Raw genomic sequence first — 17,535 nt, 5'->3', positions numbered from 1 at the left:
TTACAATGTGTGAATAAAATTGGGATTGGCTTTGACAGCACAGCGCCAGAGCGGCTCATAAGAGCCTGGCGACCACGGCTGCAGTACTGACAAGCCCACAACAAAAAAGTCACTGACATACAAAATTTAAAAGAAGGGGAAAAAGGAAGAAAAAAAAAAAAAATCCTCACAGATAGAGACTCAGTATCTTATCTATCCTCCTGTTGCTTCTATGAGAGCATGACCTGCTTGTTCCGCTCTGGTTCACCTCCCAAGGCTATATTGAAGTCTTATTTCTCTTATGCTTATTTCCTAAGACCATTCTTGAAAGAAGACATTTCATTTTTATTGGCTTAATTCTTTTATTTTGTTTAGGAAATAAAACTAATAAATACTAAGATGTATATATTTTGGCTTAGCCTTCCTAATCAATATAATGCTCCTTTAATGGAAATTATGTTAAATAAAAACCTTACAGTTCTTGCGGATGAGCACATTTTGTGTGTGCTGTACTTATACAGTGCCACCAGCTGCCCTTGAGTTGGTTCTGACTCATGGGAATTCCATCTGTGTCAGAGTAGAAGAGTGCTCCATGGGTGTATGATGATCAGTTGTTTGGGAGGAAATCACCAGGCTTCTAAAGTGTCTCTGAGTGGACTCGAACCTCCTCCTGTTAGTGACTACACACATTCATCTGTATTGCTACTTATTTCAAATGTTTTCCTCAACACAATTATCTTAGGTTCAATCATTGTATCTAACATGGTGCTCTTAATGTTCTTTTCTGCATCTTTGTATCCTGTTCTCCATCACCGCCTACAGTCAGTTCCCCCCAACTCAGAGAAAGTTTATAATCTACTTGAGATAAGGGGTATGGATGTGAAACAACTAGTTGTTATTAGTTGCTGTCCAGTCATTTCCAGTTCCTGTGACTTCATATGCAGAGTAGAAGTGCTCCATTGACTTTTTCAAGGTTGTGACATTTTGAAAGCAGACCACCAGGCTGTCTACTGGGACCCCCGGATAGGTTCGAACCCCCAGATTTTGAACTGTTCATAAAGTGCCTAACTGTTTGCACTCCCCTGGGACCCAAACTAGAGTAGCAAATGTTATATAATTCGTTATTATATAAGGTCTTAGAGATAATTTTAAATGCTTAAGTGGTATTGAACATGGATTTCAAGGAAGTCTAAGTGTTTTACAGGTGTACAGAAGTAAATACTATTTCGGAAGAGAGGAATAGTGAATGCATGGAGGTTTAAATGGCCATACTGTATGTATGGCTAACATTTCTACAGCATTTTGTTTTATAATAATTACTTATTATTAGGAGGCTTATATTTTATAGTTCCTTTGAAGAAGGGTGGAAAGGCCAAGAAATTGAATTTGAATTGATGGAAGTAAAGAGCCATACAAGAATTTTTTGAAAGAGTGATATTATAAATGCTGAGTTACAACACTAAGGTTAATTTATGTTGCAGAAGATTGATTTACCTTTTGTAAGCACATCTGGGTAAAAGTCAGCCTTGTCATGGACTATATATGTCCTAATGTTACCAAAGTTTTTTCCCCAAAGATATTTTTTATAAATTGAGTATGACTTGACTATGTGGAAAGTAAGTTTTTTTTTTCTTTTACTTCTCACAATTGTTTTTCTTCTTTTAAAGTGTTAGTGACAAACAGTTTGCAGTAACTGAATCCTTAGAGGGTACAGTATCCTTATTGAGGTGAAGTAAATTAACATTTTTCTTATTTGTTTTGAAAACTTGATTAAAATAATCATGCAGATATAAATATGTTCTCATAACTACCTTGAAAATGGTGTGATTGGGTGACTATCTCAGAGAACTGTCTATCATAATAGATGAGTGACATGCTGCTACTAATCCTGAAACTCCTACCTACAGAGACTTGACTCTGGAATCTTGAGTTGTTTAATGTTTCTACAACACCACCGATGAAATATATGTGTAGGTAGTCCTTGGAAGCAGATGTTTAGTAAACTCGTTCTCTGTCACAGAAAAAAAGAGTATGATACTGGAATGGGAAAGTTTCTGACAAATAGCCCCCAATTCCAGTTTTTTGAAATGACCTGAAAAACTATTTAATCTAGCAATGCTGTGCCCTAGCATGCTCAGAGAGCAGAATGTCTGGATGGAGGCCTTAAAGATCCTACCAGCAGGGATACGGGATTTCTGGTACTGTGGGAAGAGCTGACTTACTTGGTGTGAAGGAAGTTATTGGAGATGAAGGATTGAGAGGCGGGGATATTATATGGGTTGTCCATGGGAACACAGAAAGAGTTCATTTTAATTTCAGGCATTTGAGAGCAGAGAGCAGTCTGTGACTGATGTGACTGCTAGTGAATGCCTGTTTGGAATAGTAGACAGTAGTTCGCCTCAGCAGCATAAATCCTCGGAGACAGAAGCTTCTGTGGAAGCAGGCTCCTGAAAGTGGCATTTGGTGGGAAATAAAAACAACACAAACCCACCTCTTTGACCCTGTGGTTCATGTGGGGTAGTACATTTAAATCAGCCTGTACTAAGAGGGCCCCAAGAGAGAAGCCTCCTTGTGTGTTGGAGGTGGGGAAGGGAGATATTTTTAAGAGAAAGGGACTGATGAAGAGGTTGAAAGTGATCTTCCAGAGAAGACAATGGAGAGGTTGGGAAAGGACTAGTGGATGGCATAGAGCAATGGTTCTCAACCTTCCTAATGCTGTGACCCTTATATACAGTTCCTCAGGTTGTGGTGACCCCGAACCGGTAAATTATTTTCGTTGCTACTTCATAATTGTAATTTTGCTACTGTTATGAATCATAATGTAAATATCTGATATTGCAGGATGTATTTTCCTTGTTACAAATTGAACATAAAGCATAGTGATTAATCACAAAACGATGTGTAATTATATATCATGAAATATTTCTATGTTTTCTGATAGTCTTAGGCGACCCCTGTGAAAGGGTTGTTTGACCCCCCCCAAAGGGGTCACTACCCACAGGTTGAGAACTGCTGGCATAGAGCATTTCTGGGATATATATGCATACCCATGTTTAGGGTTGTGATATTTTTAAAAACCCAACTTTGCTTGGTTATCAAGCAAGTAAACGTGTATTTGACCTATATTTTCTTTTTTTTTAACCTATATTTTCAAACAGCCTTATAATGCCCCCCCAAAAAAATCCATCAAACTTTCTTTTTTAAGCTGTGAAGATAATCAAATTATATCTATCCTGTGGAGAAATTTTAAAATTTTTCTTTGACAGTAAATATTACCAATGGTAGAGTGGAACTCAGTATTTTATACTCTGAGGACCCTTTTTCTTACTCTATATAGAAACCTCAAGTATATTGATTTCTAATTGGGTTATATTGATTTCTAAGAAGGAATATATTTGTGATGGGGGTAAGAGGGAAGTCTGGCAACAAATTTAAGAAGGCCAAAAGTAAGGTAGGCTCTAAGAAAGGGGAGCCCAAAGGAAGCAGACCAAAGTAGAAGAGGGTCCTACTTTTTTTCTATAACTTCGCTAGTCTTTCTGGGGCCAATTCCACGCTTTCTCATTTTATGTAGATATCATAAGAAGCTCTTCTCGTCTAAATCTAACCACAGTGGCCAACTGCACAATCCTGGTGAGCTGCAGAGCATGGAGTCTCCTCAAAGTGAGTACTGTTGTTAAAAAAGAAAAGAAAAAATAAATAAATAAATTGGTTTTTATCGTCAAAAAAAAAAAAAGTGAGTACTGTTAGTCCCATGTTTGAAGTGCAGAGTTCAACTGTCCCACACAAATTCACACTTCAGAAAACTCAAGTACAAAGAGGTTAGGTGCATTAACTGCACAGGTTTAATTAGAAGTGGTGCTTAAATTACAAAGGTAATTATTTTGACTGCTTAGCTTAGAGTTCCTTTTGTAGTACACTGCTTAACTTACCTTAAAGCTACTGCAAATAATAAACTTTTGAAACAAATATGTTTTCTGTTTAACTTTTTTATTGTTATAATTTATTCCTATGAAAGACATTGAATTTTAAAAAAAAACATGCAACAATGAAAAAAGCTTAACAGCCAGTTAGAGTTGTTTTCCATTATAATTTGTTGATAAATTCCTAATATATACATGTATTCATTCAACAAAGGAATGCTCCAAGTATTATGCTAATGCAGGGATTTTAAAATTTTACTGATTCACATCTAATTATTGATTAATGTATAAAAAGAATTGCTAGTTGCTAATCAGTTGGCCACTACTCATGGCGTCCTGTGTGAAACAAAATGAAGTGGTGCCAAGTCCTCTGTCATCTGCATGATTATTGAGGTGCTTAAGTTCATTGTTGAGGCTGTTGGATCAATCCATCCCACTACGGATTTCCCTCATTTTCATTGACCTCCTTTGCCATCTGCTCTGTCTCACACAACACTACTTTTCAGCTGGGTTCTATAATTCATTACAATGGCCACACAACTGAACAGGCAATGCTCATAATTATGAGTATATTGTGTAAGTTAGCGAGTGATAATTCAGGTGAGAAATATTCCGGGCAGAATAATAAAATGCTCAGGATACAGTTATTCTCGTTATGTTACAAAGTTCTTTCAGAGCTGCTAATAAATGACCATGAGGCAAGTCACTCTACAGGCATTCAGCTCAAGCTCCCTGGGTCAGTGAACCTACTCCCCAAATTAAGTGCCCAGAAGCACCCCACTCCACAAGCCAGCCTCCTGCCAAGAAGCATTCAACTTTACTTCTTCTGTGGGCTAGAAAAGCCACCACTCTGACTCCTGGTTCTGCTGTTGCTGCTCCTCTGTCACTCCACTGGTGTCAAAACTGACTACTTGATCAAGGAGGCTAACTGCACAAGGGTCTAAGGGTCCAGAGGATGATCTCCACACCTAGCTCTTGCCCTCCTGTTTTTGCAGTAGCTTATCTTATACCCAATAGCATGGCGATCACAATGAATCCTGTTTACAAGCACTGACAACTATACCCTATTAGTATCTTCCCCCCACTTCTCTTACCCAGACCCGTCTGTACCCAGCTCTTACCTACCCAGGTCCTTTGGGGACAATTATAAACTATAGCTAGAAGAGCCACATTAAATAATTCACTGCACTGCACCATCTGTGCAGTCTTTTTGTAGTCATTGATCTTTTCTGATGACCTATTCAAAGTGAGCCTGACAAAGTCTGACCATGTAAGGAGCATTCTGGTTTTATTGCTTGGCCAGCACCACAGTTCAGACATACCTGTTTTCTGTCTTCCTTTTTTTATTGTCAAGCTTTTGCAGAATCATGAACTGATCAAGAAGACTATGGCTTGGGTCAGGGGATGTACTTTAGTTATCCAGGTGACTTCTTTGCTTCTCACATCTCTAAAGAGGGTCTTGAAGCATCTTTGTTCTATGCATTATGACATTTGATTTCCTGACTGCTGCTTTTATGGACTTTGATTATTGATGCAATATGAGATCATTGACAACTTCAATTCCTTCATTATGATACTGGTTGTTGGTCAGTTCATTTTCTTCACATTTAGGTGTAATTCATAAGTAGTCTGGGTGTCTCCAGTTGTCTTCATTTTCAGGAAGCATCTGCGTATCGCAGGTTGTAAATGAGTCTTCTAGTTCTGATGCCATTTTGTTATTCATTTAATGCAGCTTCTTGGATTATTTATATAGCATACGGATTGAATAATTAAGCAAAAGGCTCCAGCCCTGTCACATACTGCTGTATTCCCCTGTTCTGTTCAAATGACTGACTACCTCTTGACCCATATATAGATTTCCCCGTGAATATAATGAAGTATTTTGGAGTTCCCGTCCTCTGTAAAATTATTCATAGTTTGTTACAATTCATAAAGGCTTTGTGTAGTTGATAAAACAGGTAAGCCTTTTTCTGGTAATTTCTGTTTTCTGCTAAAATCCTTCAGATATCAGCAATATCTTTTATATCTCTTCTGAGTCTGGCTCGAACTTATGGCACTTTCTTGGTGATGTATGGCTGCACTCATTTTTGAAATACCTTCAGCAAAATTTTGCTCACGTGATAGTAATGATGCTCAGTAATTTTCACATTTGTTATCACTTTTCTTGTAATGGAAACAAGCATGGATCTTTTAGTCTGTGGGTCAAGTAGTCATACTCCATCCAAGGACTTAACAGCTGTTCTGATCATTTCCTTCCTTCTGAAATGATTGAGCACCAAACTGACATGGTACAGTGACTGATTTTTCTGTCTTTTGATATTTGCTGGCATCATTTAATTTTTGCTCATAGAGTCCTTCAGTAATGCAATTCAAGGCTTGAATTTTCTTGTTAGTTCTTTCACCTTGAGAAAATGTTGATCATGCTCTTTCCTTTCCGTTTTCTAACTCCAGATCTTTGCACTTTTCATCAAAATACTTTACCTTACCTTTCGATTTGCCCTTTGATAAAATTGTTTGTCATATTTCTCTTCATCATTTCTTGCATTCATTTTAGCTATATTCCACTCAAACCAGTTTGAAAATCTCTTCTGATGTTCATTTTGGACTTTTCTTGCTTTCCACTGTCTTTGAATGGCCTTTGGCTTTTGATGGCACTGATTAGTAAACATTTAACTTGTGTATAACAATTGATGTTCGGTTCTGCATTTAGCACCTGAATGTACCTTAAGTGATAATATTGAGCTCCTGCCTTGTCAAGTTCCACAAATATTGTTGATTTGATTCCTGTGTAATTGGTCTGATCTTTGTGTACATCAGTTGTATTCTTGAGGGGGGGGCGCGCCCTGGGGGTATTCTGTTGAATTTACTATCTTACAGAATTCTAGTAGGCAGTCTCCATCATCATTTCTATCACCAAGGTCATCTTTTCAAACCTTTACCTTCTAATTACGAGTAATTAGCAATACATCTGTTTGTATGTTTGATCAATTTCAGACTATAACAGGTCATAAACATCTTTAATATCTTCATCTTTGGCATTTGTAGTTCATAAGTAAATTTGAGAATAGTCATATTAACTGGTCTTATCTTAAGTGTGTTAATATTAACCTACCAGTGATCACCATTGTTCTTCATATAGATCTCAAAATACTTTTATAACAGTAATGCAACACCATTCATCTTCAGTTTGTTGTTTCTAGTAGAGGTGGTGACCATGTGAGCGCCAGTTCAGAATGGCCAATGCTAGTTCCATTTAGCTCACAAACACCTAGACAATCTTCAGTCCTTCATTTCATTTTTTACAAGCTCCAGTTTTTTTTTTATTCATACTTCATACACATGTTCTAATTACTAAGGGATGTTTCCAGCTGTTGCTTTTTGTGTTGAGTTGAGCAACATCAGTAAATGAAGGTCTCATAGGCTTTACTCCACCTGTGCAATTAAGAATGACTCTGCTTCAAGGAGGCAGTTCTTTTCCCAGTTGGATTTGCAGAGCCTTCCCAACTGATGGACTCCTCTTTCAGCACTATGTTGAGCAATGTTCTTTTGTGTTACGTTAGAGGACTTCAAAAAGTTCATGGAAAAATGGCATCAAATGATGATGGAATCTTTCCACTAAATTTTGGAAGCAAATTTCTAAACTTTTCTTCCTACTCTGTCGTACTATAAAACTTGCCATATCTGTCCACTATGAATGACTGTGCTAATATTTTAAATACCAATAGAATTAGCTTTCAGCATCATAACATATAGGCCACAACAGCACAACAAACTGACAGTGAAATTTTTCATTGACAATGTGGTGTCAGTTTGATGCCAAGCATACAGTAGGCCTGCAGTTGATGGTCCTGTCATTCTGACTAGAGCCTAACCAAGACATATCAAATACACTGGCCAACACAAATTTGGGTGCTGCGAGTGTTAGACTTATTTCTGGGTGTTTTTAACCTGCTGATTCCAAAAATGGTACCAGTGTTCCCCTTTCAGCTCTAGCTTTTGGAGTACAGAACATATGCCATATACCATGTTTTACTCATTCATAAAAAAATCAAGACTATTTTAATGTAGTTTTAGCTAGTCTGAGATAGAGGAAGTACCTGCTAACTTCATTTAAAGCAGTTTGTGTTGGAAGAAGCACACCAGCCTGTGTGATCATGTGTTGACAGGATTCAGTAACAGGCATCAAAAGACCCAAAACAAACAAAAAACATGTTGAGAATGAGAACGGTTGGAGCAGAGACCTCAAACCCATCTGTCGTCAATGAGACATCCCCTCACAGAAGGTTCACCAGGAAGGGATAAGCTAACCAGGGGGAAGCATTGCACTGATGAGATGTGAAATATTCCTCTGGTTCCTTGAGGCTTCCTCATCCCCACTATCATGGCTCCAATTCTGCTTTTCACTGCAGGTTAGGCTGGAGCAGTACACAGGTACAGATAAAGAGTTCATGACACAGAATCCAGGTCAGTTCAGTTAAACCTCTCAGGAACAGAAGTGAGAGTAGCAGTACAAGGAGAGTAGAGGGGAGGGGGCGGGAAGAACCATGGGGGAAGGGAGACAGTGGTCAGTGTAAGATATGAAAACAATAATAATAATTTATCATTTGTCAAAGGGTCATGGGAGTAGGGGAGGTTAAAACGAGGAGATGATACCAAGGGCTCAAATAGAAAGCAAATGTTTAGAAAATAATGATTGCAACATATGTACAAATATGCTGGATATTTGATGTATAGATTGTTATAAGAGCTGTAAGAGCCCCCAATAAAATTATCTTATAACGAAATAATAAAATAGTTTGTGTTGTACTAAGCACTTATGTCAAGTTATGCTTCACATGGTGTTCTTTGATCCAAAGATATATTTGAGCAATACATGTTACATGAATGAATTTTCCCCAAGTATCACTTCACCTTTATTAGGAACTGAATAGCAAGCAGCTCCAATGTGTTATCTTAAGTGGGCCCGAAGCAAGAGTTACTGTACAATAAATAGGAGCCATGATGGTGTAGTGGGCCATATGTTTGACTGCTAACTGCAAGGTCAGCTATTTGAGGCTATCAGCCATTCTGCAGAAGAAATCAAAGACTTTCGGCTCTCAGAATGACTTATGGCCTCAGAAACCCACTGGAAAAGTTCCATTCTGCCCTATACGATCACTGTGAACCATAATCACCTGTCTGGTAGTGAGCTTAGTTCAATAAATAGTGACTTTAGTATTTTGAAACCCCAAATGGGTCAAGCTCCAGTCTTGTTATAAATATGGTATAACTTACCTTTGTACCAGAAAACACAGCCATCTAATTGATGCTAACTCAGTGTTCCTATAGGACAGAGGAGAACTACTAACCCCTTAGGGTTTCCAAACCTTTTGGTAGCTCACTATGTAACCACCAGCCACCATGGGTCCAAATACAGGTTCCCTCAGAAGTCCCTTAATACCTTTTTTTTTTTTTTCATTTCTTACCGTTTCTGTAATTTGTGGGTCTGAATTCTCATATTTACAACTGGGATCATAAATAAATTATAGCTTAATAGCTGAAAATACAGTGGAACACCACATCTAAGAAACTAAGGCTGATGTGGTCTATTCAATGTAATTTTCTCAATTCCCCAAATAACTCCAGGAACAGGCCTAAAAACTAAGACACCAAGAAAAACTTTTTGTAGGTGGTTGGGCTGTGATAGCTTAATTATGTCCTGTCACAGTATGTGATTTATAGTTTCATAATGACTTAATATGCTTCAGAATAGTTTCCTTCATCTTGGTCTTCTTCAAGCTTATCTTGGGTGTTCTTGGTGTTTTAGACTTCCATATGTCAGGAAGAAAACCAGCCTCAAGAGAAACACCAAGATGGAAACCTGCCAGTTTTCCATAGGTACCAAGACTCAGTGTGATAGTTACATAATTTGGTGTCAACTTGAGACTATTAAGAGTGAAGGAGTGAGGTTTATCCTGTGAATCAGGTTGCAGTTAGATGACCACATTTGGAGGCGTTAAGGAGATAAATAGCTCACTGGAGGCCAGACCAAGGATCTCTCTCTGCTTCATCTTCCTGCTGACAAGACACATGGAGCTACGCTGATGGAGCTAGAGCCCTGTAGCTGGAGGAGTCATGTGGAGAGACCCCTGCCAGCAGCTCTGAGATGCTTCCACTGTCACTTGATCCACAAGACTTTCCACCCACTGGCCTGTGATCTTCCTGCATTCGGTGGCATTGCATGTGCTGCATGAGTCTGAAGAGGAATTTATAGACTGGTATCGGACATAGGAGCTAATATCAGACTTAAAGACTTGATCTAGACTGGGCTTGGATGTTTTCTCAATATACAATTGGTCTTTTATATAAAGCTCTTTCTTATACACATATGAGTATTGTGTTAGTCCAGGTATACTAGAGAAACAAATTCATAGAGACTCATGTAAATAAGAAAGAGGTTTATATACAAGAACAATTATATATTGAGAAAATGTCCAGATCAAGTCCATAAGTCCAATATTTTCACATATGTCTGATACCAATATATATAGTCTTCTTCAGACTCACAAAATACATGCAATGATACCGAATGCAGGAGGATCACAGGCCAATGGGTTGGAAGTTTGGTGGATCTAGTGGTGCTGCTAGCATCTCAGCACTGGCAGGGTTCTCTATGTGGCTTCTCCAGCTCCCAGGGCGTAGCACCACATGCCTTATCAGTAGAGCATCTCCAAGGGAGTGAGCAGAGAGAACTGTCTTCCGCCTCGCAAGGAGGAAAAATAGGATTTCCCAGAATTCTCAGGAGAGGGCCATGCCCACACAGAGGCCTCATTGGCTATGATCCAATTGACAGACTACACGCCACCCTTTCACTCTTAATCTTCTCAAGTCCCAAATTGCCACCAGATTATGTATCTACCAGAAGTATCTATGAATGTGTTTCTCTAGTCTATCCCGACTAACACAGGATAGCAAGCAGCATGAGTATTCACCTGATCCATGTCCCATGAGGCAATACAATGCAACCAGATGAGTGCTAGTACTACTGTAGTTGAAGACCCTAGGGTCAAGGGCCTAGCACTTTTTGTTTAAACAGCAAAACACTGTAGCAAACAAGTTGTTCCCCACACCCCCAAAAGAACAGTTACACTGTTGTCATGGTGTAGTTCCCTTCACTTACCTATCACTTGCTTTAGAAATTTTATTGTTGTCAAATCTCTTACTGTGCCTAACTTTTAAATTAAAACTTCTCATAGTTATACATACATTGGACAAATAAGATATACAGCCTTCAGAACGTTTGTGGGGAGAGTCCATTATTTAATTTGTATATTAATCTCATATCCAGCCATGTTCCCTAAATCCTTTTTAATTCTATTAGTAGGTTCTTCAGGGGGGTTATATATTTTAAAAGATCATCTTTCAATAATTACAGTTTTGTTTTATTTCTTATCATACGAAACTTACTGAATTCGAGGGAATGAAGAAAGTGTTATGCCTCTTAAACTGTTGCCAACTACTCCTTAACATTATCTTAACTCTTCAAAGATTCTATAAAGGAAATACTATTCTTTTTTTAGCAGATGATCAAAGGCAGATTCAGAGAAGTGAGAGAATTTGTTGGAAAGACATTCAAGAGAATCAATGTTCAAACACATTCCTTCAAGTTTTCAAAGGCTTGATATTTACACTATATTAAATTGCTTCCAGATTTGAAGAACACAAAAATTACACAAGTTGAGTTATTTTTCTTTAGAAATAGCTACAAAATAAATAGAAATGTTATGGTAACCTCTAAAAAAATATAGCTTCCCCCCTTTTTTTGATGTCCCTTAATATGAATAACTAATATTTGATGTTACCATTCTACTCTTAGGTCGAAGAAAAACAAACCATGGAAGATTCCGTGGAATGAAGACAAGATCTTTTTTAAATGAAGAGCGAGACCGTTCTGAAAAGAATCGACCTCGAAAAAAACAGGTATTATTATTATTATTGATTTACACAGATTATTGAAAACTATAACTTTCAAATTACTATAAGTGAAAAAAAATGAGTATAATATAAAAATGTTCTTTGCCATCTTTGACTAATAATCCTTTTCATAGTTCTAAGAAAATGCTTCATCTCTGTTTTTAAAATCACCTAAGTCTAGTATTGATATCCACTTAAAAAAATCTTTTAAAAATTATTTTGAAACTATCATTAAGTCTTTTCATTGACTGAACACCAAAACTGAACCCACCTCCACTGAGTTGATTCTGATTTTAAGTGAGCCTGTAGGACAGCCCTGGCGGCGTGGTGGATTATCAGTTGGACTGTTAACCCAAAGTCTGTACTGAGAACATCATCCATTCTGTGAGTAAAAGATAAAACTTTCTATTCCTGCTTCTGGGGCTTTATAAATCTTCATAGGAGCAGGCAACCTATCTTGCTCCTGTGGAATGTCTGATGAGTTTGAACTCCCTATCTTGTGGTTAGCAGTCCAGTGCTTAATGGACAGTACCACTGGGCCTCCTTTATTGGCTGTAAATAGGAATTAAATCTATATTTACATGTTTTTATATTCAAATCTTTCTAACTTGGGTCCAATTAAATAAGATTCTTCCGTAGTTTAAAGAAAAGAAAGAATACTTTCTGATAGTTTCTAGGTTTAGAAATGGTTTGGCTTTGTTTTTTGTAGCATCATAAAGCTCTCTCTACTGGTTAGGAGCTGTACTGTTAGCCATTGAGTGAGTGGTGTGAACCCACCGAAAGGCACCTTAGAAGACATAATTGGAGATCTAATTCTGGAAGGTCAGAGCCATGAAGAAAGACCCTGTGGACAATTCAACTCTACGTATATGGGGGTGCCGTGTTCTTTCAGATCCTTGTACACGTTCTACATGAGCACATTCCCATTCTTTTCAAAGCTGCTCAAGTTTGTTATCCACATAATCAGATGCTTTGGCATAGTCAATATGGCACAAGTAAACATCTTTCTGGTAATCTCTACCTTGAGCCAAGACCCATCTTATATCAGCATTGATATTCCTCATCCCACATCCTCTTCTGAATCCAGCCTGAATCTCTTGCAGCTCCCTGTCTGTGTACTGCTGTACACTCGGTTAGATGATCTTCAACAAAATATTACTTTCATATGATATCAGTGAGATTGTTTTGAATTTGAACGTTCTGTTAGGTATGTTTCATTGAATTGGGTACAAATAACCTTCTCTTCACTTATGTGGCCACTTAACTGGGTTCCAAATTTCCTGGCATAGATAAGTAAGTGCTTCTGGTGCTTCATCAGTTCGTTGAAATATTTTAATTGTTATTCAGTCAATTTCCTGAATTGTTTTTGGCTAATACTCTTAGTGTAGCTTGAACTTCTTCCTTCAGCACCATTGGTTCTTGCTCATATGCATCCTCATGAAATAGTGGACTGCCTACTAGTTCTTTAGGGTATAATGTCTGTATTATTTCGATCTTCTTTTGATACTTCCTACATCATTCAATATTTTGCCAATAGAATCTTTCAGTATTGCGGCTTGAATTCTTTCAATTTAAAATATACTGAATTATTCTTCCTTTTTGGTTTTTTAATGCTCGGTCTTTGCACATTTCGCGTTATAATATTTTACCTTGTCTTTTGGCTGCCCTTCTACTTTTTCTTTGTCTTCTCTAGCTGCCCTTTGAAATTTTCTATTCAGCTCTTTGGCATCCTTTCTGCTATTTGCTTTAGCTTTTCTATGATAAAGAACAAGTTTCAGAGTCTTTTCTGACATCTACTTTGATCTTAGGTTTATTTCCTGTCTTTCTAATGACCTTGTGCTTTCTGCTGGCATTTGAAATGTCAGTGAAATGTAGCCTACAGCAACACCCGGGCTGCCTCAGTATAACAAATTGACAGACCAGTGGACAAGTGATGGAGAGTCGTTATGAGTTGGAATACTCAATGGCAGTGAACTTGGTTTGGCTTGGTTTATAGGTAGGTCCTGGTGATTCAATAAAGCGCTCAGCTTTTGTCCAAAAGATTGAATCCAGGCAAAAAGATAAGGCAGTCTCCTTCAGAGCAGTTGCCTTGGGACAGTTCTGCCATATGGAGCAGTTGTACTCTAGTCTGTAGAGTTCTTTTTGAGTTGGAATCAACTCAACAGCAGTGTTTGTTTTGGTTTTGGGATTGTGATCCTCGTAAAACTAAATAAAATTTTAGATATATCTGCTGTTCTGTGGTGTGAATTCATTGCTTTAATCACATTCTTGCTGAGTAATGGGACCTCAGATGTTAGTAACCCCTCTGCTGAAGTGGCTGTGTGTCGGTCGGTGCATAGCAGACAGTGTGGCGAGCCTTTACGGGAGAGGTGACTGCTGAGGGAAATGAGCCGAGGAACATGGTAATGAAAGATCATGGGAGGCAGTCTTTCTTTGTTTAGAAATGGAGCAGCTGATATGTGTTCACAGGCAGCATATCAAAACCTGTCGGGAAGAGGCCAGGTTTGAGTCACTAAGGAGAGGAAGTGGCAATAGCAAGGAAGTTGGGCAGGAGGCTGCTCAAATTGCTACAAACAGTTTTTGTGCTCACTGCTAGCTTTATGGGATTGAGCCACATGGTTCTCATTTCTTGATTTTCTCCAAGACACCTTGAGCTTTTTCCCATTGTTTCACACAACTGAACTGAATTTTTAAAGAAAATGTAAAAGCCAGGGAGTTAGTAATCTAGTCACAAAGTACAGCTCAGCACTCTTTTAGTATGACAGTTGAAGAAATAATTTTTTGGCAAATTCCAGTGTATCAGTAATTTTTTTTCTATGTATGTTAACAATATTAAATTGATTTCCAATCATTCACAATGAACTTGGTTTATAGTTCCTGGTGATTTTGTCCAAAATCAAATACTATTTAAAATTAATTATAGTTTAGAAAAAATATTTTAGATTAGATTGGGGGGTGCAAGTGCATGTATGAGACTCCTCTAACATAAGCTGAGCAAGTTTTGCTACTTATTAATTAACTATTAAATATTCTTCTCTATTAATAGTTACATTTTACTCCGCTGAGGAAATGTCGCAGAGGCCATATCTGACCACTTCTGGCTACAGACCTGCCTCCATCCTACTTTTACATTATTCTGCCACCAACCTTTCCTCCTAAGGCTCAGTACTTTTCTGTTGGGTTCAATCATCTATTGCAGTTGCCGCACAGAACTCACTGACAGTACTCATGATTAGGGGGTTTATTAGGGAAGTAAACAGATTACCACAAGCCAGGATCCAGAAACGTAAAAGATAGTCATTGGTCCTTAGCATCTGTCCTCAGCTACATGCATGGTTCCTTAGCCTCTGCCTCCCTGGGCCAGGAAACCAGCCTTCTGCTCCGCTTCACAGTCTCATAGTCTTGGCACTGCTCCTCTGTTCTGTCTCAAGGTCACCTTGCACTTCTGGTCTTAGTCTCTACTTCAGACAGAGATCTCCACAGTGTTTCACTGCTGGCTGTGTTCCTTGATTAGCCTGGAATTTCTCTTTCTGCTTCCATGACAGCTCTCTGATAGAAGGGGTGGTTTTTGTCTTTCAACACACCATACCCCCAAGGAAACAAAGGGCGGTGACTTGGTTCCCATCCCCTAGTAAGGATGAGATGGATTGACATAGTATAGTGGATGCAACATTGGGCTCAGGCATAGGGACAAGTGTGACAATGGCACAAGACTGAGCATTGTTTCGTTCTGTTGTACACAGGGCCACTATAAGTCAGAACCAACTCAATGTTACTTAACCACCACCTTAAGGTGAAAACTCAGAATACCTCCCACCCTAATCCTGTTCATTACCATAACAAAGAGTTCCCTCCCAAAAAAAACTGAGATTCTAACCACTGGCATAAAGGCTAGAATTTATATCACAAAAGGGATTATAGCTAGCTGGGCCATGTTAACTACATTTCACATTGAGAGTCTAGGCCTAATGGGTTTGAAGTTTGGTGTCATTCATTTTTCAGGTTAAATTCCTTGACTAGAATGCTATGTTAGAGATAGCATAGGTTCAGAGCCCTTGTGAACTGTTAGTTTTGATAAGTACTAAACTGAAGACTAGCTAGCCATCTGACCAATGTATGCAATTACGTGCAAGGAATTACGGAATAATATCAATCAATTACAAGTGTAGAAAATCAGATTGGATTGGCACATGACTTACTTTCTAGCTGTTGCTGGTGACAACAGTCACAGTGTATTTACATGGAAAATGGACTGTCAGCATATTTTGAAATCCATTCATTCATAAGAACTAAGTGTCATTATAAAACAATTGCTTTTACAATTGATGTACTCTTAAAGAATTGTTTCTGTTATAAATAATTCGCTTTTTATCAAAAGGTATGGCTTTGGGAAGAAGACACGAAGCTGCGATCTGGTGTGAGGAAATATGGAGAGGGAAACTGGACTAAAATACTGTTACATTATAAATTCAACAACCGAACAAGCGTCATGTTAAAAGACAGGTGGCGGACTATGAAGAAACTGAAACTGATTTGCTCAGACAATGAAGACTGAATATGTTTGTTAAATGCGTGTTAAAAGGCGGACAGTTAAAGATTTTGATCACTGTGTTTCTTTGTTGAACGTTATTGGTCACTGGTGCATCTTAAAAGTTTTGTTGAAAGCACTCCAGGTTTTGCTGTTGAGGCTATAAATAAATTTTAGGGAGTACATAAATTCACAAATGTGGAATTCACAGTAATGAGAATCAATTATGATAGGTGTCAATTATATCAATTATTTATATTGTTCTAATCTTCTGTCAGTTGCCAGAAAGGTGTGTAAAAATCTCTCCGTATGATTGTGAATGTGCCTGCTTTTCTAGTTCAGTTTTATGACTTTGCTTTGTGTATTTGGAAGTGGTCATTAACTACTTAATAATTAAAAATTATTACATTTAAAAAATTTTTTTTGTTGGAAGTATAGTATTTTTCTGTGAAACAAAGTCATTTAATTCATTTAAGAATTGCGGTATAGCAGAAAATTACATGCTCCCGTTGTATTCTTAAGAAACTGTTTACTAGGATGACATGTTAAATGATCTACCCTGCCTTAACCAATGTCCATTTCCAAATCCTGTTCCAATTTTTTAAAAAAAAGGAAAACCAGGTGAGGAAAAATAATTATTACTGTATTCTATTTCTATAAACTGCCTCAACTCCATACACAAAACGAATGTTCGTAGTCACTGAATAATAAGCCATTGACTTAGAAGTCATGACTTGCTTTCTGGCCGTATGCGACGTAATGATCAAGACAATTGTTTATAGAATGATATATACATTAATAATAGTTATAGTGTACCTATAATTTTCTACAAAGAAAAAATATGAAAATAACCATAGTCAAAATTTGTATGATGAACATGAGTCTTCTGTTGTATGTGTTCAAAGTTTAACAAGAACGACCTTGAATAATGCTGCATTGTGACTCATGCCCTTAAACATCAGGTTCTCTGATGCTTTCAGTTAATACAGTAATATTGGACCTGTTTGGTAACCTATAAATGTTTGAATTGTTATTAACCACTATCATTTTAACATCTGTGGTAACGCAATGTCACTGTACAATCCTAAATCAAAAAGTATTGTTAGAATACTATAGAAACCTCTATTAAAAAAAAATAAAACCTATTTCACAGTC

General features: G+C 37.7%; 1 protein-coding gene across 2 annotated transcripts in view; it reads left to right on the top strand.

Moving 5' to 3' along the window:
- The window catches only part of TERF1 (telomeric repeat binding factor 1), a 40,205-nt gene extending 22,670 nt beyond the window's left edge, over nucleotides 1-17,535 (top strand). The window contains exons 7-10 of one of the 2 annotated variants that reach the window (XM_004697743.2): nucleotides 1,647-1,706; nucleotides 3,551-3,639; nucleotides 11,755-11,858; nucleotides 16,231-17,535. In XM_004697743.2, coding sequence (XP_004697800.1) covers nucleotides 1,647-1,706; nucleotides 3,551-3,639; nucleotides 11,755-11,858; nucleotides 16,231-16,407 — 430 coding nt within the window. In that variant the 3' untranslated portion in view covers nucleotides 16,408-17,535. The remainder of the gene's footprint in view (nucleotides 1-1,646; nucleotides 1,707-3,550; nucleotides 3,640-11,754; nucleotides 11,859-16,230) is intronic. The other variant, XM_045284376.1, reaches the window with a different exon arrangement.

The sequence above is a fragment of the Echinops telfairi genome, unplaced genomic scaffold, assembly GCF_000313985.2.
Source record: "Echinops telfairi isolate 266 unplaced genomic scaffold, ASM31398v2 ScPeMD7_1;HRSCAF=3_0, whole genome shotgun sequence".
Classification (NCBI taxonomy): Eukaryota; Metazoa; Chordata; class Mammalia; order Afrosoricida; family Tenrecidae; genus Echinops; species Echinops telfairi.
This window is presented reverse-complemented; position numbering and strand designations above follow the sequence as displayed.